The sequence below is a fragment of the Euprymna scolopes genome, chromosome 40, assembly GCF_053919585.1.
Source record: "Euprymna scolopes isolate OS-2025 chromosome 40, ASM5391958v1, whole genome shotgun sequence".
Classification (NCBI taxonomy): domain Eukaryota; kingdom Metazoa; phylum Mollusca; class Cephalopoda; order Sepiida; family Sepiolidae; genus Euprymna; species Euprymna scolopes.
Window position 1 is genome coordinate 68,438,926 of NC_136521.1, and position 23,810 is coordinate 68,462,735.

At 35.8% G+C, this 23,810-nt stretch overlaps 1 protein-coding gene across 2 annotated transcripts; it reads right to left on the reverse strand.

The window, feature by feature from the left end:
* Positions 1-6,090: 6,090 nt before the first annotated feature.
* Positions 6,091-23,084, reverse strand: LOC145265603 (protein fem-1 homolog A-like). Of its 2 annotated transcripts, XM_080121615.1 has the most exons (3): positions 22,943-23,073; positions 16,081-16,254; positions 6,091-7,973 (listed from the first exon to the last, which is right to left on the reverse strand). In XM_080121615.1, exon 3 carries the CDS (start codon positions 7,963-7,965, stop codon positions 6,232-6,234), a length of 1,734 nt encoding a protein of 577 aa, XP_079977741.1. In that variant the 5' UTR covers positions 7,966-7,973; positions 16,081-16,254; positions 22,943-23,073; the 3' UTR covers positions 6,091-6,231. The 2 variants fall into 2 exon arrangements, with proteins under 2 accessions (XP_079977741.1, XP_079977742.1); XM_080121616.1 differs by lacking the exon at positions 16,081-16,254 and having other exon boundaries at positions 22,943-23,084.
* Between the last annotated feature and the right edge of the window lie 726 nt (positions 23,085-23,810).

Sequence of the window (23,810 nt, forward strand, 5' to 3'; positions counted from 1 at the left end):
CAATGTGGTCCAGTCGACATTCCCTTGCGAATCCCTCATGCCCCAGATGGCAGATGCTGTCCCTATATATTAGCCTCCCAACGAGGACCGAGTTAGATACGAGGTCGGTTTTTAATGTGCGATAAATCTAGCTCCCCAAAAATGGGCACTTTGAAGTAAGACAAAAATTTAATTTCCTCGGTGTGGAAGGATTTCTCTTCTGTTGACTAAAGACGAAAACAATGAATTTTAGTATCAGACCAAAGGCTCTCTTTAAGTTTATTGTTTGGAAATTTGTTCTGACTTAATTACGAAAGATAATGTCTCTTAAGTAGCCTCCATTCTCGGCTTTGCAAAGTCGAGCTCTTTCTAAGCTATTCTTTATGACAGTTCTTAACACCGGAAGTTGTAGGGAAAGAATTTCCTGTGTATGTTTGCCTAAAGTTCTTGGGTTCTTCGACGCTTATTTGCACAGACTCTGTCTTTAAGATATCCCCAAAACCAAAAGTCTACTTCTGTCAAATTAGATGAACGTGGAGGCCATTCGAAATCGAAATTTCAATAGATTTTTCGATCCTGAAACCTCACAGTTAACAACTGCATTGTTGCTCAAGCTGTGTGTGCAGTTGCTCCATTTTGTTTGCCACCAATACCTTGGCATGTTTACTAACTGAGATTGAACAAATTCAATAGCATATCTTTTAAGAGGATATTGAAAATTGAAATAGCGCATATAAGATCTTTGCATTGCAACAATTGACCGTCCATTTTCAAAGTGAAATTCAATCATCCTCACTCGTTGTTCTGTTGTAAACTTATCTATATAAAAAAATTTCAATGATTCTATTTTATAATTCTTAAAAGAGAAATTAAAATATATTAAGTACTTAATAAAACATGTTAAAAAAAAACACTTTGAAAAAGAGTTAAAAACATATTTAATTTGAAAAGGAAACACTAAATAAGTGGATGGTCCTTAATCCGCGAAGTTTCGAAGAAATTCTTTCCTTCTCATCAGAGGGTAGGATTTAGCAAAATGCGGGATCGGATTTTGCTTATATTGATATTGTTTCATTAAATACTTTTGCAAGCAAAATCTGATCCCGCATTTTGTTAAATCCTACTCTCTGATCAGAAGGAAAGTATTTCTTCGAAACTCCGCGGATTGAGGACTATCCACTTATCAAGTGTTTCCTTTTCAAATTAAATATGTTTTTAACTCTTTTTCAAAGTGTTTTTTAACATGTTTTATTAACTATTTGCTCTTATTATAAGCTCTATCTACTATTTGGTTTTATCGAGCTTTTACATCTGGTTGAGATTACTTTATAAATATTAATTCTTTAATATTTATAATATACTTTAGTTTTACCATCTTGGATCATTTTGGTAAACTTAACTGTAATTTTTATTTCATTATATATATAGATCAATTCTCATTTTCCCACTAGATTCCAAAGTTGATTTTTTTTTACTCTGCGAAGACAAAGAACAAGTGCTCTCAGGTGTCCCGTAACAGTTGAACGTTGAACGATTCATTCCTGAAATATAATCGCAGCAGACGTCATCAAATGATACGTCAACAATAAATAACGAAAATTTAGATTTTATTTTAAACTAGCGATGGGTACCCGGCGTTGCCCGGGTGTTTGGAAACTCCAGGGTTGGGGGGGGGGGGTTAAAAAAAAGTAAGTATGAGGATCGAACCTGAACCCTTGAGGAAAAGTTGTAAATTAAAGTGTGAAAAAAAAACGTGTAACGTTAACCATTGCCCCACCGCGAGATGCTAACGGAAACACGTTTGAATTATCTAATTACTTGGATTTAGCAGGTACCTGTTTTAATGAGTTAAGGAGGTCAAGTTTGACTGCGGGATAGTATTCATTTACTGCTGAACGCTTCCCCCCCCCCCAAGATGTTATAGGAAAAAGACTAACCCACATGCGGCGAGCGACAAATGTTGAATATTTATCTTCCCGAAATCGAGCAAATTAAATAGACAGGCGAGCTTCGTTGTTAACTGTGAGATATTACGATTTATATGTGATATAAAAAGTTTTTTAAAGTTGTGAAGCGAGCGACCGCTTCTCTGAAAAAAGCCTTTTGTTGACATACAGAAAAAGCGAACACACACACATACATACATACATACATACATACATACATACATACATACATTTTCGCTTTTATATATATAGATAACTTCGTGGCTCAAAATATCACCTTCCAAAGTTCAGTATTTGAAATACGTCGGATATCCATTTAAAATAATAAACATTTTATTCATAAATTTGTTGTACGTACGAAAGTAAATCTTTTGCGTTGATTCACATAAACATTAACATGTTGGTCATTTCAATACCAATTAAGTTATCTACTAGCAAGCTGCTTGGCGTTGCCCGGTCGTAAAATACATATAAATATTTATATTTTAATTCACAAAGAAACTGAGACATGTGCATGCAAGTATTATGTTTTTTCTAAACAGTTTACTTCTTGTAATTAAAAAAAATATTAGAGCTGAGATCGGAACCAAAGCCTAAAGACAGCAAGTCAAGTACGATAGCCATTAGGCCAGCTTGACATGTTCTTTAAAAAGTGTTTTCAAACAGACTTATACTTAACATAAGGAAGCTGTCATGTTTCACAACTGCATATGCACAGTGGTGAAACAGTTGACAAACAGATACTCCCACGTATCAATTGTGTAATTTTTACCCCTTAGCAGCCCTTTTATCCGGATGAAAATAGATTAAAACGTTTTCCACGTGACTGACTATCCTTTATACCAAATTTCAAGTCTGTAGATCAAAGATTCGTTGAGTATATAGGTTGAGAAGTGTCCTTGCACACACACGCACGCGCAGATGATCACTTTTTATAGATATTTAGATAGATTAAATGTGACCGTAAGGAAAGGAAAAGAAAGAAGAAATCAATTTGCTTGTTCACTGAATTTTTTAGATGGGGATTAAAAATTAATATTGTTTGGATTCTTCAGACTACTGTTCTCATCTTGATCTTTATTTTCATATTTCGACTGATGCAACCTTCGACCTTTTCAGGTGCATCTTGTCAAATTCAGGAATCTGTTGAACGGAATACTTTATGTAATCAACAGGAAAGCATGCTCTTGTTCCATCGGCCATGACCAAGTAGAAGTCTTAAGAACTTCAGAATTGTAATTGAAGTATCGTCTGCACTGAGGTTTGTTTAATTTTCTTTCACTGCAAGAACTTAGACACCAGGCTCAGAAAGTGAGATTGAGAAGTCAGCGCCCCCGGGGAGGGACACTCCGATCTGCAAAAAAGTGCCTGGGCAGCCCCATCGACATTTCCCGGTAAGGGCGCCTCATGCGATTAGCAATAAACGGGGAATTAATTTTACTCGTCTTGGGACGGGTATTATTTCTTGTACAAAAATAAAAGGAATTTGTCATCGAATGATTCATGTAAATTTTCATCTCGACTAGTTTTACCGTGAAAGTCATACTATGCCGTGGATTCATTCTCAAGAATTGGTCCGACAGGAACTGAGCCGTTACAGCGGGTGGTGGCCTTACTGAATTATGATCTTCCTAGGCTTTTCCTCCCCTCGTGGGAATGGAACTTGAAACAAACTTTCTGACGCTTTCATCTATTTCTTATTCAAGAACTTTAAAACTTCTCAACAAACTTTCGGATTTCAAAAAATATACTGTAAAATTGTTGATAGAAATATAGTTTGTTCATTAATTCATGTTTTCTTAGTTTCATTTTAAAAAAATTCCCATTGTTGAGTTGCAACGTTGCACAAATACCGAGCCGTGAGCAAAATGACGTCATGTTAAGGAAAAAGAAGACTATAAAAAGGAGAAAGCACGTTCGAGAAGACGATCATGTTAGAGATGACACAGTCGTAACGAGAAGTCACGTATGGCAGGAGAATGAGAAAATAAATGTTGCATGAAAAAGTGAGTTCAGGTTATTACTTGCTCTATGCTCCTTTGTGACTGAGATTACAACGTGCTGGTTCCCGGACAACGTTGCAAAGTTAGCACTTGCTAACTGGTGACCCATTCATAACATTCATGCTTTTATCTTTGTTTTTCATTTGTCAATTTAAAGACATGTATATAAATTATTATCGCTGTTCCTGGAACTTTACAAATACGTTAAATACCTAAAATACAATACCTGTTGTCAGGAGTGGTGCTAATGTCATTACTTTTCAAGTAACGCCATGCCACAAGTAAGCCACACACACCGGTTTTTGTTGGATCACAAAAGTTAAGCAACGTTGGACCTGGTCAGTGTCAGATGAGTGACAATGTAGGAATACCAGGCGCTGTACGTAGGAGGACGTCAACACCTCCCTGCAAGATTTGCAAAAACTTAACATCGTCATTTCCTCTAACGAGGATATACATGCGTCTTGAGACTGCTTGTGAATTTCATACTCCCATAGAAATTCCTCCTTTGGAATAAGCTGGTTCAACCAGCCGAGTGTGAGTGACACTTCAGTACAGCACAAGAAAGGAAAAGAAAAAAAAAACTACAACTGTTTCTGTGTCCGAGTAGAATGGATATCATTAAAACTACTAAGTTATTTTAAATTTTTAAATAAATATATAATATACAAAATGCCTTCAATAAGCTTCCAGACTTTTTTCGTATGGGCATTTTTATTGATAGTACATGAAACTCTACTCCCTTTTGAAATAATCTTCCCTAGCTTTAGTAGAGTGTAGTCCAATCCCTGCTGTAGCTGTTCATTTGAACCTGAAATCATAAAAATTGGTCAGTCATCTCATAAGATGTATAGCAATAACATACGGAATTTTCAAGAGTCTACGACAAATTTAAATGCTTGTTCAGAAAAAGGTTGGAAACTTATTTAAGTTACTTCGTATAAGGATTGTTGTTTGATTGGTTATTTTTGTTTTACGGCATATCAACCCTTTTCAGGTCATTTAATGCCGAATTCAGTGATTTTGAAGAAATTTTTTTAATAGAATATTGGTTTTTTTTTTTTTTTTTTGGTTTTTTGTTTTTTTGGTTTTTTGTTTTTTGTTGTTGTTGTTTTTTTCAAATCAGTTTCTATTTAACCCATAGTTGGGACCCTAACAGGTACTACCACTCCGGGTCAGAGTGGACCTGGGAGCAATCGCAATTAAGGGGTGGCTCCACACTCCCCAAAGCCCGCAAGCTGGGGCCTCACCATCAGATATAGTTTAAGGTGATATAAGGATTGTATTGCTGTTCTAGATATTAATCCAATGAAACTCCGGTGTTTATAAAATAGTGCTCAATAACAAGTAGAGCTGTATTATTGTATAACAATTGGGAATTATTATTTCCATTTTTGGTTCAGTCAAGATTGTGGCTCAAGGAAGTTGAATTTTATTGCATATCGTTCTTCTAAAATGTCTTCATGTCCAAATTGCATTTTTTAAATTCATCAGCTGTGATAATCAGGCTTTAGTAGGGTGTATTCCAATTCCTGCTGTAGCTGTTCATTTAAACCTGAAATCATAAAAATTGGTCAGTCATCTCATAAGATATATAGCAATAACATACGAAATTTTCAAGAGTTTATGACAATTTTAAATGCTTGTGCAAAAACATTCTGGAAACTTATTTAATTTAAGTGACTTTGTATATATATATATATATATATATATATATATATATATATGTTGTTTTGAAAAAAGAAAAACCGAATGAATTCATGAAATAATCAACGTTTCGTCCCTATTGCAGAGGACATCTTCAGGATATTAAAAAAAAGAATGCAAAAAAAGAAAAAGATTATAGACCATACGAAAATGAAAAGAAAACAGTGTTAGAATCCTACCCATATCGGGAAGGAAAACATGTGTGTGTATGGGGTATTTTTCTTCTTTTTTTTTTTTTTCCTGGTGCAAAAATAATGTCGTTTATTTGCGTTCAACTCCATGTCAAAAAAAATACGACATTATTTTTGCTTAACCTAATATATAGATTTTCCTACCTCATAGTTTTCTATGATTTTTGGATATGTTACTATCTGCGACATGATAATTACGTAGCTACCATTTGCTTTACTTGGAATTCAAATATTTTTTTCGTTTGTATAATATAGAAGCACCTAAACTTTTAAATATGTGTTTATTGTTTCATAAATACAGACGAAAACATGAACGGATTGTATCAGATATTAGTTTTTAATGAAGTGTAAATTTATTTTGAGAAAAAATGTTCTTGTGTGAAAGAAGAATCGTCTGCAAATATTTCAAGAATGCAACGCTACCAAATCCTGCAAATGTCTTGGAACTTCGTATTTGTTTAATAATGCATTTTTGGCGATAGCACTCGCAGCCAAGCATTGCAATGTTGTGTTCTTTGCCGGCTGCGGTAAAATTTCTCGTTCCTTTAACGTGCACGCAAGACAAAACTCCTCGTCGTTCCAGGCGTTGAAAAGAAAACCATACGACAGGAAGTGCTGGATTATCTCCCTTTGTTGGAACTGCGAATTAGAAAGCGCGTAATGAACGGGCGTGAAGCGTTGACGGTTTCGGCAATTTATCTCGGCCTTGCACAACAGCAACACCTTGCAGATATCCATTGAATAGTTACGCTTGATGCAGAAGTGCAACAACGTGTCGTGGTTTGATCCGCGCAGGTCTGCACTCACAATGCGTTCCGTGCTTTCTTTTAACGCTGACGTGTCTCCCAGGGTCATCTTTAAGATCGTCTTCAGCAAAGTGGCAACGATACAAAAAACAGAATCGATTCTTACCGAAACCAAAGCTTTCTTTCTTTTGTCCATTTTTTTAACCCGATCACCAATTCCCTCGACATAATTAGCGTAAAGTTTTAGTTTGTTTTGCATAATTTCCAAATTGTTTTGCGTTTTATTAAGCGTCAATGTCAGGTGAAGCTGTGTATAGATGTTGTTAATATCTGGCATTGTTCGGAAGAATACGACATTCTTGGACGATGCTAATATCTCCAAGAAAAAGGTAAAAAGCCTGACGCCGCTTTTAATGCTATCTGTGGCCCAGACGCTGGATGCCAGAGCTTGTAAAGTATACGGATTATACAACCCAAAGTGTCTTTCTAGATATAAAATAACTTTCTGGCAATTGGAATCAAAAATGTCTAAGATTGGTTCAAAAACGCAATTTTTGTAGTCCGGCGAATCAATTAAAAACATAGGTGTCGTTTGCGGCAAGTCTAGAATTCCCATATACATTTTCCAATACAATTGTGCATCATTTTGATTGTGCTGCAGTGCCGCTATGCAGCTCTTAATTTGGTAACATCTGGCCAACGCTGTTGCACTTTTGGCACCATACGATTGCAACAGTTCTACCATTTGTGTAAAGCCTTCCCGAGACGCCAGAAACACTGCGTTCTCCCCGTGAATATTTGTGAAATTAACGTCGGCGCCAAAACTCAATAAAATTTCCACGCTACCGTGCGACGACTCTTTCTCGACGGCCATCATCAATGCTGTTTTCTTATGGGAATTCACGCGTTTCGGGTCGGCACCATTTACCAGCAGAAACTTGCAAATCTCCGGATACTGCACCGACATCATTAATGGAGTAAAGTGTCCCAGATTCGCATCATCAACCTGGGCACCATTATTGACCAGAAACGCGACCATCACCATGTCACCCCTGAGACACGCAAAGTATAACGCTGAGCTCCGTTTCGAGTCGACCTCGTTTACGTCAGACCCGTGTTTCACGAGTAGTTGAACGAGTTCTAAGGATTTATTGGAAGCTGCCTTGCAGAGGCATGAACCCGAATCCTTGATGCTCGCCCCACACTCATCGAGAAGATACTTTACCAGGGCGATTTGATTGCTTTCGACGGCAGTGTAAAAAAGGGATTTCTGCTTGAACTTTTTCGAGACAATCGAACGCCGTTGTTCCAGAGAAAAAGATTCGAGGACTGACTGGATTTTGCGCAGTCGATTATTCTCTATCAGTCTGGTAATATTTCTGGAAGCAGCCATTTTAAATTCTGAAAAAGTATATTTAAAAAAAAATGTAACTATATTTTATCCAGACGATTCTAGAAATATAATTTATTTACAGATTAAAAAAAAAAAGATTTAATCCTTTACAAAAAATACATTATTTTATTCTAATCGAAAAAAAAAACATGGTACTTATCCAGAATCGGACCTAATTTCGCGTCATCATCTTGCAGCATATTTGCGTACCCTGCCAGAAAAAACGACGCAAAGACTGACAGAGATAATAAAGTTAAAACACTCCAAACAAAATTGCGACCCAGGAGAATCCTTTGAGATGAGTAATTTGTGTATTTATTTGTGAACAGTTATCCTCATCTTTATAGTTGCTGTTGTTTCACCATGTTTCGACCAACTCATCCTCTGGCCTTCTTCAGGTGATTAAATGCGACAGGACAGGAATGCAAAGTTTTAATTACTGCCTTCCATAGTTGTTGTCGTCTCACCATGTTTGCGCCAACTAATCGTCTGGTCTGTTTTGGGTAGAATTGCCTAAATATTGCGGTTTCAATCCTACCCAAAGCAGGCCAGAGATTTAGTTGGCCAAAAACAACAACAAAAACAACAACAACAACAACAACAACAACAACAAAAACAACAACAAAAACAACAACACCAACAAAAACAACAACAACAACAACAACAACAACAAAAACAACAACAACAACAACAACAACTATGGAAGGCAGTAATTACTGGGGATACAAATTACAAGACTCAGCATTCCTATCCCGTCGCAGTTAACCACCTGAAGAAGGCCAGAGGATGAGCTGGCCGAAACGTGGGGAAACAACAACAATTATGAAGATGAGGATAACAGTCGGCAAATAAATAAAATACAAGAAAATAGTGACAGTTTGGAATTTTTTAGATGAGGTATATTTGTTTGTATCATTTGAATTAATCGGACAATTGTTTTCATCTTGAGTGTTATCCGCACAATGCTTCGACCGATGTAATCTTCGATCTTCATTAGTTGTAAAAGTCGCCATGTTTGGCAAGGAGAAAAGGGGTTAACTCTACACTCCAAGGTTTCATATTTTGGGATCAAGTTGAAAGTATATTTACAAAAAATTATAAAGTCAATGTGGTAACATTCAATACTACTAAGACTAAACTCCTTTCCTTCAATAATTACAAAAAAAACTTTTCAACCACCAATAGCTATGGCTAATGATACGTTACCTAAAACTTGTTTTTTTTTTTTTTTTACATAGGCATCACCACTTATCAAGGCCCATGGGCCACTCATGGATAAGGGTTAAAAAGTGTACAGTAGTCAATTGGATAATATAGTGATTGTCAGTAATGGAAATTCAGTAAATTTGTTAACTTAAGTGGAACGGCTTATCAAGAACTTGTTTGCATTAAACTTGAAGACAACCATATTGTAGTCAGCTGGAAAGCAGGAAAACGGAAGACAGTTCCACAGTCGGGCAGTTCTAAGAAAGAAGCTTTGTTCATTGTGAAAGTTTGGCAAGGGGATACCGTAGATTGAAGCTCAGTCGAGCACTTGCCAACTCCTCGGTTTAACGTTCATGGGGAACATGAGTTGGAACAGATACATCGAGGGCATTGCTAAAGCTGCTGCAAAGAAGGTGGGCTCTCTCTACCATGCTAGAAAGTTACTTACACCTAAGAGTATCCAGTACATCTACAAGACCACTATTCGCCCATGTATGCAGTATTGTTACCGCATTTGGGCTGGTGCATCTGCTACTAGTGTCTCACTCCTGAACATGGTGATACAGGCAAAGGCTGTCCCGTTCAAAGGAGAATCATCAACCTAATAGGTTGTGAACTGTCAGCTAGGCTTCAACCTCTGTCCCATCGGCGAAATGTTGCATCCGTCTTTTTACAAGTATTTTAATCGTAGGTGCTCCTAAGATCTACAAGCCCGTGTACCACTCAACGTAAATACCCTCGACAAACCCAACAAACAGCAAAGTCCCATCCCTACACAATAGGGATCCCCAGATGCCAGAAAGCTTTCTACTCTAATAGTTTCTTCCCTAGGACTGGTAGACTTTGGAATTCCTTTCCGAGTTCCTGCTTCCCAGACTGTACTGACATGTAAAAGTTTGTATGTAATGTAAACAGACATCTCGCTGCTCAACTCCCTACATAGTATTCCTGCAAATTATGTCCCAGATAGTAATCCCCTGCATTAAAGTGACAAATCCATGGGACTATATTTTTGTCTATTCACGTATGAAGACAGTAAACAGGTTGGAACATTCGAGAAACTCGATATAAAAGCACCAGCGCGCCAAAAATTAAACCAGTCCAGACAATGTTTCCGCAAATCACCATCGCCGCCACCCATAATTGTTGCTAGTGTCAGACTTTGTCCAAAGGACGTAAAACCGCGTCAAGTCTCAGCAACGCCCGTGATTTCTGGAGAGCTTTTCGCAAGTTTAATCGCCGCTGCTCGAAATTATCACCCTGTGAACTTCTTCTGCCTACGTAGAAATCTCCAGGAGTAAAAGTGTTCTGAAAAACTGTAAACGGACAAAATAACTCAATCCCTGTACTAATGAAGTTCACGCAAACAACAATGGATGAATATTTTATTCTCACAAAATTTTTTCCCTGCTAGTATTTCACATTCGCAGGGTCTTCTTCATAAAATTACGCTGACATTAATAATTTCCTCAGTTTCGGAGGATTTCTTCAGTCACTAAAAACTTCCAGCAATATCTTTACAATTATGCAAATAATCTTCCCCGAGTTGAATGGTGTTCCTGAACTTTGCGCGAGCCTTTTCTAGTCTCACACAAAAACACGAGTTCACATCTCAAGCTATATTACTTGTCATATACATACGCACACACATACATACGCGCACATGTACACACAAATAGATATATTAACGTTCGCGTGTATACACTCACAATCACGTGTATACACACACATGCTAACGTACGCACAGATAGATCACTTTCCTTTCAAAGGAAATCCACACATGCACAAAAGACGACCGGAAACATCTATAAAAGGAAGAGACAAGCTGTTCCTAACCCTTTTTTTTTCAGACCAGCTTCCGAGCTGGGCGGTCTACAGACCGACAGCGTGTCTTTTCGGCAGGCGCGCGTGCCTCACACCACTTGCTACTATGTGGGACAAAAAGCTAACAGACCGTACGTACACTTTATACGCTTTCTCTCTCCATGAACTGGATTGACATTCTCACTCTTTCTCTCTATATATATACAACTTGTCCCTGAGAATACCTTCGCGTAGCTGACTGCTAACATGGTGCGCAGTTTAACTGATGTCAACCCTCTATCTTTTTCTTTGTCTACACGCTGGACTATCATTCCCATTTCCACTAGATTACTCACTTTTCCCACGCACGAACAAACGATAGTGACCCGAACGTGAGATGAACACGCATTTCCCTTTTCCTTCTATACTACCAATCCCGCAACAAACGATGGTTACACCCGCGCGGACATGAACACGTGTTATATCTAAAACATCCATTCTTTCCACAGGAACTTTCGTCTTATAGAAATACACATCTCACAGGATTATTAATGGATCCCAATTTTTTTTAATTTCATGCACATATGGAGGAACAATTACATTGAGGGCATTGCCAGGGCCGCTGCAATGAAGGTTGGCTCTCTCTACCGTGCTAGAAAACTACTAACACCCGAAAGTATCCTGTACCTCTATAAGGCAACCATTCGCCCATGTATGGAGTATTGCTGTCATATTTGGGCTGGTGCATCGGCTACTTGTCTCTCGCTCCTTGACAGGGTTCAAAAGAGAGTCGCAAATCTGATAGGCCCTAAACTGGCATCTAAGCTTCAGCCTCTGTCCCATCGACGAAACGTTGTATCCCTTTGCCTGTTCTACAAGTATTTTAATGGTGAATGCTCTGATGAACTGCAAGCACGTGCCCCCACGACGTGAACACCCTCGACAGACCCGACAAGCTGCAAAATCCCACCCCCACACTGTAGAGATCCCTAGATGTAAAAGATCTTTCTACTCCGGTAGTTTCTTCCCCAGAACCGCTAGACTTTGGAATTCCATTCCAGGTCACTGCTTCCCCAACTGTACTGACATGCAGAAATTCAAGTGCAACGTGAACCAACATCTTGCTGCCCAAATCCCTACATAATACTCCAGTAGTTGTTTCCCCTGATAGTAGCCCCCTACACCAAAGTGGCAATGTGCCTTGTTTGGGGTGAAAATGTAATTAAAAAAATAAATAAATAAAAACATATCACAGATTTAAGAATGACTGCGACTTGCATATATCTCGCACAAAAAAATGAACAATTTCTGGTTAAATAAAAATCATTATTTTAAATGTTTTTTGCTGCTGATTCGTTGCTATTTGTTGATGTATTACTCTTGTTGCTTTGGGGGAGTTTCTTTTTTTAGGGTTTTTTTTTATTTTTATTTTTTTTATATTCTTTTTTATTATTGTTAGGGAAAGGAGTTTCCACCTCTACTCTCGTTATTATCGTGAATTCGGAGACCGGTCGATCCCCTTTTCACCCAACAAATTTAATTAAAAATCAGTTTGTATACCAGTAGAACCCTGGGATACAGCATTAAAAATCAGTAACAAAATACAATACAATATATAATCCACAGGCGCTTTTTTATACAAGGTCATTGTTCAGAGGGAGACAACTCCATTTTACTAAGAGATTCGTTCATTTTTTTTTTCACCTCATAATTTAGGACGCTATATTTTTATTAAATCAAAACATTAAAAAAAAACAAAAAAGCTGCGACGAATTTTTTTTTTTTTTTTAATGTAACAAAGTTGAGAACATTAATAATACAAAATGTAGTCTTTACGCGACTATTGAGAGAATCGTTTCTGTTTTCATATCACAATTTACGACGCTAAAACCAGCGATATTTTCATTAGATGAAAACATTTGAAAAAGAAAGTTACGGCAACTTTTTTCTGTTTTTTTTGTTTGTTTGTTTGTTTGTTTTGTTTTTTTTTTGTTTTTTTTTGTTTTTTTTTTCAACTACATTTTTATTAAAAAGTAAATATTATGGTGATTGGTGTTCTATATAAAAAAATAATCTTTAAGCTTAAAACACTGCAGTTTTCTTTTTTTTTTAATGTTTTGATTTAATAAAAATATCGTTGGTTTTAGCATCCTAAATTATGAGATGAAAAATAATTCCTCTACGACTATCGTTGTTATTTAATTTTTTTTATTTTTTTTTTTTTGTAATGTAGTCGAAAAAAAAAACTGTGATATAAAAACAGAAACGATTCTCTCAATAGTCGCGTAAAGACTACAGTTTGTATTTTTTTAATGTTATCAACTTTGTTAGATAAAAAAAAAATTCGTCTCAATTTTTTTTTTTTTTAATGTTTTTATTTAATAAAAATATCGCTGGTAGTAGCGTCCTAAACTATGAGATGAAAAATGAATGAATCTCTTAGTAAAATGGTGTTGTCTCCCTCAGCACAATGACCTTGTATAAAAAAAAAAAAAGCGCCGGAAAAACATCGTATTCTACATCGTAACCTGAAAAAAACGTATCCTAGAGCCACCGTATCCTGGGGTTCTACTGTACTTAGATTATTTGAACTACCGTTTTCATCTTGAGTGTTATAGGGCCGATGTAATCTCCGACCTTCTTCAGGTATATCTTGTAAAACTTAGAAATCATTCTTTCTTTTTTCTTTTTACAGAGACGTCACCAAAGGTCACTCAAGGATAAGGGTCAATGAATGTATGATGGTAGTTTAGTAATCATTAATTGTGTAAGTTGGGTAGCATTTGATTATTTAAGGGGACAGCTACACAAGAACTTGTTTACATTGGACTTGAAGGCTACCATATTATGATCGTCTGGGAAGCATGCCAAATGGACTAGTGTTCCACATGCGAACATTTCTAGGAAATAAGCTTTGTTCGTGGAATCTGCGTTTAGATTTGGGCACAGATAGAGAGTGGGGGAAATTGTTGATAGCGGTTGTAAACAGACGAGTATTTTTTTGTAAAAGTTTGGTAAGGAGGGATCATAGATTGGAGCTCAGACGAGCGCTATCCATGAAAATAACGATAGAGCAGAGACGGCTCGCAACTTTTTTTTTTTTTTCTTTCTGTGGAAGAATTTGCAAGAAAGAGAAAAGGGGCATGCTACTAGGTTTCGAAACCGGTTTTGAACTCTATCAAGGCAAGATAGGAGGTGCTGTGCAACTCCTGCCCAGATGTGACAACAGTACTCCATTTTACTCTTATACATATGGAGGATTTCGTCTGAAATCAGGAATCTGCACAGAACTTCAAACGAAACCCTTTATTTAATCCACGAGGGGTACCATGCTCTCGTTCCGTGCGCCATGACTGAAATTATATGGATTAAATAAAGGATTCCGTTGGAAATACCGTACAGATTCCCGAGTTCGACATTATACACCTAAAAATGTTCAGGGATTACATCGGGCGAAACAATGTGCAAATGACACTCAAGATGAGAACTGTAGTCCTAAAAATCCAAATAATATGAATAATCAAGCCTCATCTCAAAAATTCAAAAACATTAAAAAAAAATGTTTGAGAATAATACGGAAATCTCCATTTCTCTTTAAATAATTTACGTGACTGAAATAGGAATTAGTGGTGATTATGCAGATTAGTGATATTTTAAACTAACGCAATTTAGGTGAAAACATTATTACGTACTTACGTGTCATGTCGAAATTAGTATGAATTCCAAATATTAAAAAAATAATAATAACTAGCGTGACCTGTGAAAATTCCACAGAGGACTCATTCATATGTAATATATTGATGTTGGCATTCTGTAGATGTTCAGTGTAAATGGAGACGCTCTGATATTATTGTAGCTTTTTTGTTAAAACTGCAAAAGTATTTATTCAGGCAAGCAGGGACGCCCGGCGTAGCCAGGTCGTAAAATACGCTTAAATATGATATTTTAATTCTTGCAAATTTCGTATTATAGAGTTAATGTTCTATCGATTTTTATATTTTATAAAGTTGCGATATATCTATAACACTTTAGTTTCTTCGGCTATAATTGAAACCGAAACCAAAGCTTATGAAGAATTCTTGATAAAATTATTTTTTAAAAATAGATTATTGATAATAATATAATCGAAATCGAAACCAAAACTTATGAAGTATTCTTTGTAAAAGTATTTATTACAAGAAATGGGAGGTCATAACAATTAAACGGCAGTCACTCGGAAGCAAAAAGATGTAAGTGTGACACACAAAAGAACACACACGCAACACATATTTATATATAGATAATCCAGATGTGCTTGATATATATTTAACAACAAATCAGCCACAATTACATTGTGACATTTTGTTAGTCAACAAAAATGGCGAATCCTTAATTTAAGTCAAGGAAGATAAGTTGGTTTATCATACTGAATTGGTCGCACAACTCTTCCAAATTAAAACTTTGACATTATTAAGACATACGATAAAATTCGATACTTCAAGAAATTTTCTTTGTACCTGTAATTATTTTTTTACTGAATCATTTTTTTCGTAATTTTTTTTTTTAATGTATACTAAATTTCGACATAACACGTAAGTACGTAATAATGTTTTCACCTGAATTGTGTTGGTTTCATTGTAAACAAACACCAAATTGGCTATAAAATTACAAGATGATGAGCAAAAATAAATAAATGCTACTTATGCAGTATGCACTTATGTTACCGTGCCGAAACAATAACGTTATTATTTAGAAAGTCATTCTTAACATGGCGAGGGTGTTTTGTGTAATTAATCTGTACTTTCACCTAACAATTTAATTTAAAAAAAAAAAGAGAAATTTTAAAACTTAAAATTTAATTGGAAATAGTATTTCCGAAATACTATTAAAAAAAACAAAAAAGCACGGTAACATAAGCACCAAACATGTGTGTGTGTGTGTGTGTGTGTGTGTGTGTGTGTGTGTGTGTGTGTGTGTGTGTGTGTGTGTTTAATGATATCGTGGTGTCAGTGTCGTATGTTTAACGTTAAACTTTAGTCCGTTGCTAGGGGCAACAGTAAATGCAGTTGTCGTGGTGAAAAAGGGAGGGTAGCGGGGGGGGGGGTCAAAATCAGAAATTTTGCTTACTTTTTAGCCGTAGTTGTGGCTCAAAACAAATGAAATGTTGCGAGAAAGCGAGAAATGTCCGTCTTTATCAAATCAGAATTAAATATAAAATGGCAAATTGAAATGGGGGAAAAAACGCGGAAGCTTGTTCGAACACGTTTCCCGTTCATCGACCATCGGTTGTTAATGTGGAAACTGAAAACAAAAACAAACCCATTCAAATACACCGTACACACACAGACACACATAACCACACATAGACACACACAGACACACGCATTGATATATGTGTGTGTGTGTGTGTGTGTGTGTGTGTGTGTGTGTGTGTGTGTGTGTGTGTGTGTGAGAAAGAGAGAAAGAGAGAGAGAGACACACACATACATAAGAAAAAAAAATTTAATACACAAAAAAGCCCAGATTTATAGAAGTATATATAGTAAGTTATAAAAATATATATGGCAATTAAGCTACACAGAATATTCCGCGTTTCATTCACGCTATGATTCGTCAGGCTTATGCATCTCAGCACTCAGAAGTCAGCACGGTAACATAAGTAAAATAAGCCTGACGAATCATAGCGTGAATGAAACACGGAATATTCTGTGTAGCTTAATTGCCATATATATTTTTATAACTTACTACCTAGCTCTACTTATGTATTGAGCACTGTTGAAGTAAATACTTAAAGTTTACGCATAAAATAATACTTTCGTATATTATTTTATGTGAGTAAATGAAGTAGTAATATATATATATATATATATATATATATATATATATATATATATATATATATATATATATATATATTCCTATACAGATATATGATGATTGCAACATCAGACGAGTGTCACTCCCTGTTACTGTGCCCGAAGATAACTTTTTAGTTCTGCCATCTATACTCCTATAAATCTCTTTTTTGTGTGTGTATCGATATTCATATTAAAAATCTTCTTTCTTTTATTACAAGGGCAGGGTTAGACACAAGGACGGTTTTTAATGTGGGAGGAAACTAGCTCCCCAAAAAGGGGCACTCTGGTTAGTAACTAAAAAAATATGTCTTAGACATGAAGGATTTCTCTTCCACTAACCTAGACCAAGAAAATGAAGTGAAAAAAAATGAAGTGCAGCATCAGAACAGATACTACACTTTGATCCTGTATAGTGTATTGTATATATAGTTTATTGTATATATAGCTTGTTATATATATATATATATATATATATATATATATATATATATATATATATAGAGAGAGAGAGAGAGAGAGAGAGAGAGAGAGAGAGAGAGAGAAATAGATAGATATAGATATAGTTTATTATATATATAGTATATTGTATATATAGTGTATTGTATATATAGTTTGTTATATTAGTTTATGGTGTATATATCTATAGTTTTATATTTAGTTTATTTATATATAGTTTGTTTTATATATAGTTTATTGTATATATAGTTTGTTGTATATATAGTTTATTGTATATATAATTTATTGTATATATATAGTTTATTGTATATATAGTTTATTGTATATGTAATTTATTTTATATATAGTTTGTTGTATATATAATTTATTGTATATGTAATTTATTGTATATATAATTTATTGTATATATAGTTTATTGTATATATAGTTTATTGTATATATAATTTATTATATATATTTTATTGTATATATAGTTTGTTGTATATATAATTTATTGTATATATAATTTATTGTATATATAGTTTGTTTTATATATAGTTTGTTGTATATATAGTTATTTTATGTATAGTTTGTTGTATATATAGTTTATTGTATTTATAGTTTATTGTATATATAATTTCTCGTATATATAATTTATTGTATATATAGTTTATTGTATATATAGTTTGTTTTATATATAGTTTGTTTTATATATAGTTTGTTGTATATATAGTTTGTTGTATATATAGTTTGTTTTATATATAGTTTGTTTTATATATAGTTTGTTGTATATATAGTTTGTTGTATGTATAGTTTGTTTTATATATAATTTATTGTATATATAGTTTATTATATATATAGTTTATTCTATATATCATTCATTGTATATATAATTCATTGTATATATAGTTTGTTTTATATATAGTTTGTTGTACATATAGTTGGTTGTATATATAGTTTATTGTATATATAATTTCTTGTATATATAATTTATTGTATATATAGTTTATTGTATATATAGTTTGTTGTGTATGTAGTTTGTTGCATATATATTTTGTTTTATATATAGTTAATTGTATATATAATTAATTGTATATATAGTTTGTTTTATATATAGTTTGTTGTATGTATAGTTTTGTGTGTATATATATATATATATATATATATATATATGCACATATATATATATGCACATATATATATATAGTTTATTGTATATATAGTTTGTTGTATATATAGTTTATTTTATGTATAGTTTATTGTATATATAGTTTATTGTATATATAGTTTATTGTATATAGAGTTTATTGTATATATAGTTTATTGTATATAGAGTTTATTGCCGGTAAAAATTTACAATTTAATGTTGAAAAACAATAAAAAGAAAAAGTTACAAATAAGAAACATGAAGCCCTATAAGGAATTGGGGGAGGGGGGTTAGGGTCTTTCTATTTGTCTATACAACGTGTGGAATTACTCTTGACTTGTTCCATTTACCACAATACCGCAGTCACTTCGTGGAATGAGACCTACTTAAATTCGCAAAGCGTTTTTGTAAAAGTTTGTATGCGCGTCCATATGTATACATTTATATATATATATATATATATATATATATATATATATATATATATATATATATATATAGTCATCTACATGCAGTACTGTTTCGCTGTATCGCAGCTCATCAGTGTGGCTAGACAAGCAACTACCTTAAGCCGAAATCGAAACCCGATCGCCCAAACGACAATCGGAGCTTCTAATCGTTGCGCTATACAGCTGCTGCTATGCGGGCAGTGAATTAACAATGTTTGGGCATTGTTCAAAGTATATAAGCTCAATTTGTTTACACAAAGAGCATCGCTTCATATGCTAATGGTAATTTGTATATCACTTCCCAAATGCTCAACCTAAGATAGGGAGCATCTATGTGTGTGTGTGTGTGTGTGTGTGTGTGTGTGTGTGTGTGTGTGTGTGTGTGTGTGTGTGTGTGTCCTTGCTGCAATGACCATGGAAAATCTATAAACAAAATCAGAAAATAGTTCATTTGTTAAAGTCTTTGAATTTGATGGTGAAAAGTTCCGTATTGTTGTAAAAAGTTTGTGGAATGGAGTGGGAAAAAAATAAGAAACACCCCACCACCAGCTCCAGCGCCCCCCAAAAAAACCTGAAAAAATATAAAATGCCTATAGGGGTATGTTAATATGTTAGTATGGTCATTCCGGCCCTAATCTAAATATTAGATCGCCCATTGTTTTACGGGAACCGAAAACAATGGGCGAACAGCTTCTAGTTGGTATTGGGGTGATTTGCTGGGGGATGTGGAGAGGAAAAAATTTGGGAGGTAAAATGGGGATGGAAGGTGACCTAACGCGTTGGGGAAAGACTGGGACGATTCGATCTTTGTACTTCTGACCAATTTTTTTTTTTTTTTTTCAACTGTAGTTCCGGTCCAAACCAAACACCAAGAACGTGGACCGGGCTATCAGTCCAGCTGAAAATGCCCGGAAGGAAGCATATCTGCTCCAGACACCCAACCACAGGCCGACAGACATGCTGCAGTTAAAGACGCCTTGGTCACCACTTCTATGTCCGTGCGGCTAGACACAAACACGGTGACGTCATCGGCGAACGTGGAAACCCTGACTCACTTACTGCAAGGTAGAGCTATTCTGCACAGGTTTAGTGTAGCCGCCTCGCCCATAACTTGTTAAGGAGAGGTTCCAACAGTGGGTAGCCCTGATGCACCGACTGAGAAACCTACTGTTGATCTGCACCGCTACCGAAGTCCACTTGCTGAAGTTCACAGCTCTGGTGCAGTACGATCAACTCAGTGATGACAACCGGCAAGCCATTTGCAAGAACTTTGCCAAAATTTTTAACTCTGAGTTTAGCAGAGTCAAGGGCTCAAAGTCATCTTGATTTTCCTCCCCACCATGCCATTGACCTTTCCTCAGCAATATAATCACTCCCTTGGTCACCTCTTGGATCTTCCGACCACTCTGTTGTATCAATTAAGATAAAAATGAAATATAATAAGTCCTCAGACTTACCTCTCCATCATACAGTATATCGATACACTATGGCTGACTGGGATAGCTTCCGTACATTTATATCAGATCTACCTCTGCGTTCCATGTTTAAAAAGGATGTGTCCTCGATAGTATCAGACCTGGCGAAATGGTTAATTGTAGGTATAGACCATTTCATACCCTCGAAAAAATTCCAGCAAGAACCTAACAGCCAGCTATGGTTCTCTCCAGAATGTGACCCTGCCATTGCGCACAAAACTCACTTTTTCCACTGCTTCCAACGTAATAGATGTATGGAAACTAAAGCCGCTTTCAGGACTGCCAGCAACCATTGTAAGAAAGTAATAAAGAACGCAAGAGAGTTGTATGCTCAGTCCGTCAAGTCCAAAGTAGCTGAGCAGCAGCTTGGTTCTCACCAGGTTTTGGCAAATAGCAAACAGAATCCTGAACAGTAGCATGTGCTCTATCCCAACTATCATCAATGGACCTGAGGTAATCTCATCAGTATCTGACAAAGCCAAACTCTTTGCCAAGAACTTTGCAGCTAATTCTACCCTTTGCGACCAAGGCCGCCAACCCCCAATATTTCCTCCTGTATCAGAAAACACGCTTTGTGATATACAAATATCTGTACGTGATGTTGCCAAGCTAATCAAGAACCTTGATTCCAGTAAAGCAACCGGCCCTGGCGGTATTCCAATTATAGTACTCAAAAAACTTCAACCAGAACTAGCACCCATACTTACAAAACTGTTTAAATATTGTCTTAAGGAGAATTGCTTCCCATCACCCTGGAAAATCTCATCAGTATGCCCTGTATTTAAGAATTCAGGGGATCACTCATCTCCCTCTCAGTACAGGCCAATAAGTCTCCTGTGCATCATGAGTAAGTTGCTGGAATCTGTGTTAAATAGAGAAGTAATCAACCATCTCAACAAAAATAACCTTCTTAGTGACACTCAATATGGTTTCCGTTCTGCTAGATCTACAGATGTACTTACAGTTATATCTCATAGGATTAGCGAATCTCTCGACGGAGACAACCTTTCTAGGGCAATTGCTCTTGACATATCAAAGGCTTGTGATATGGTATGGCATAAAGGTTTACTTCACAAGATCTCTATCTATGGTATAGCTGGAAATGTCTTCTCAATTATTAAATCATTTCTTTCTGATAAGAATAGTAGTTGATGAGCAAAAATCAGAAGCTCACAGTATTAATGCTGGAGTCCCTCAGGGGTCCATCTTGGGCCAAACTCTTTTCCTGATCTACATTAATGATCTTCAAAATCACATCTTTACATCATTCGTAGACATTTATGCTGATGACACTACCATCTATGTTAGCACATCTAAGACCGTAAACAACCAAGTTCTCTCCGATTCTCTCTCCTCTGATCTTGAGCAACTGGTACAATGAGGAAAGGAGTGACTGGTTACTTTTAATGCATCTGAAACCAAGCATTTATCTTTACATTATCAACGCTCTGATTTCCATCTGGCATCAATTTAAATGAATCGCTCTCGTCTTGGGAGGGATTCATGTTTTGACAAGCTTCTGAGCCTGATATTTACTTCTAATCTTAAATGAAACACATACATCAAATCTGTTGCCAAGGCCGCTGGAAAAATGGTGAGATCTTTCTATCGATCCAGTAGATATCTCACTGCTGATGCCATTCTCTATCTATATAAGAGCCAGATACGTCCAAGGATGGAGTACTGTTGCCACATCTGGACAGGAGCTGCTAGAAAGGACTTGTCCTGCCTTAATAGGGTTCAAAATAGACTTTGTAGTCTCATAGGGGATGTCCTTTTCTCTCCCCTGCAACCTCTATCTCACAGAAGAGATGTTGCGAATGTGTCTCTTCTTTATCGTTATTTTCACGGCAAGTAATCGATTTGGCTTCAATCTATGGTCCCCCCTCGCCAAACTTTCCCAAGAAACACTTGTATAGCTGAAAACACTATCAATAATTCCCCCACTCTTTATCTGTGCCTAAACCTAAACATATATTCCATGAACAAAGTTTCGTTCTTAGAACTGCGCACCTGTGGAACTCTCTTCCGTTTTCCTGCTTTCCAGCTGACTACAATATGGTTGTCTTCAAGTCCAACGTAAACAAGTTCTTCATGAACCGTTCCACTTAAGTTAACAAAGTTACCGAATTTCCATTACTAATGATTAGTATATTGTTCAATTGACTACTATACACTCTTAACCTTTATCCTCGAGTGGTCTATGGGCCTTGATAAGTGTTTAGGCCTATGAATAAAAAACACTTCATGGAAATCGCGAATTGATAAATGCAAAAGTTCCTCAATTCTGATTGATCACAGCAATACAATTAATATCCTCGTTCCATCACTTTTTTTCTTTTTCTAAAATTCAGCTTCTGCGTATCAAACAGAAGCGAATTCGGTACTAATGCACTTATTGATCCGCACTGAAATGATAACGTTATTATTTAAAAAAAAAAAACATTCTTAACATGGAGAGGGGAGGAATGTTTTGTACCTATTCTGTACTTTAACCTTACCATTTAATAAAAACAGATATCAGAAAGTTTTAATTAAACTTGAAAATATTATTTTTAAAAAATAGTGCATATCAAAAAGTGCCTTAGCACTGCAAATTCTTTTACAGATCAAAAAGTAACTTACTTTCCTCGTAATCTCTTACGAAAGCAACGGTACCGATGACGATGGCCGATATCCCGGTGCACCACGAATCGCGTTAACAAGCGAAGCAACCAACGAATAAAATACAAGAAACAAGAATTTTAAGGATAACAGAATTTTATTGAGAGAAAGAGGTTTCCTCCTTTATTACGTCATTCGTCCTTTATTACGGCATTCTTCCTTTATTACGTCATTCGCCTTTCTTCACAGCATCACACGCATGCACGTACACATGCATTTTACAGCTGTACAAAAATGTTCACGGTTTGATCTGAACTAAAAAAATAAAAAGTTTGATACTTTTGTAAATGAATCCGGATATCTTGGTGTGCCTTCGTCTTGACATTGTTCCTTATTTCTCTCTCTCTCTCTCTCTCTCTCTCTCTCTCTCTCTCTCTCTCTCTCTCTCTATTTCATGGCGAGAAGATATGACACAAGGGTCAGAGAGTAAGATCGAAAAGCTAACGCCCTAGGGGAGCACTCTGGCCAGCAAAAAAAAAAAAAAAAGAAGCTCTATCAGCATCCCCCGATAGAGGCAATTAGCAATAAACTAACACCTTTTCAAAGAGAGATGTAACAGAGCCGTTAACACAGCTAGGAGCAGCAGCAGCTGCATTGCACATATGCAAATGACCGAGTGACGTCACAGTGGAGGAAGAGAAGGGGGAAAAATGCACCATGTGGCGAGGACCGGGCAAAGAAATTGCATGTCAGGGAAAAATGAACGTTTGACCGATAGTGGTGAGAGACTTTTAACAAGATGACAGACGAGATAAACTAAGATACTTTTAAAACAAGAGGCAACGCGTTATTTTGGAAAAACCATGAATAAGTGCATTTTATTTCAATT

Bases quoted from the DNA above. Each gene is read 5' to 3' on its own strand.
- LOC145265603 (XM_080121616.1), bottom strand. From the start codon at position 7,965: ATGGCTGCTTCCAGAAATATTACCAGACTGATAGAGAATAATCGACTG.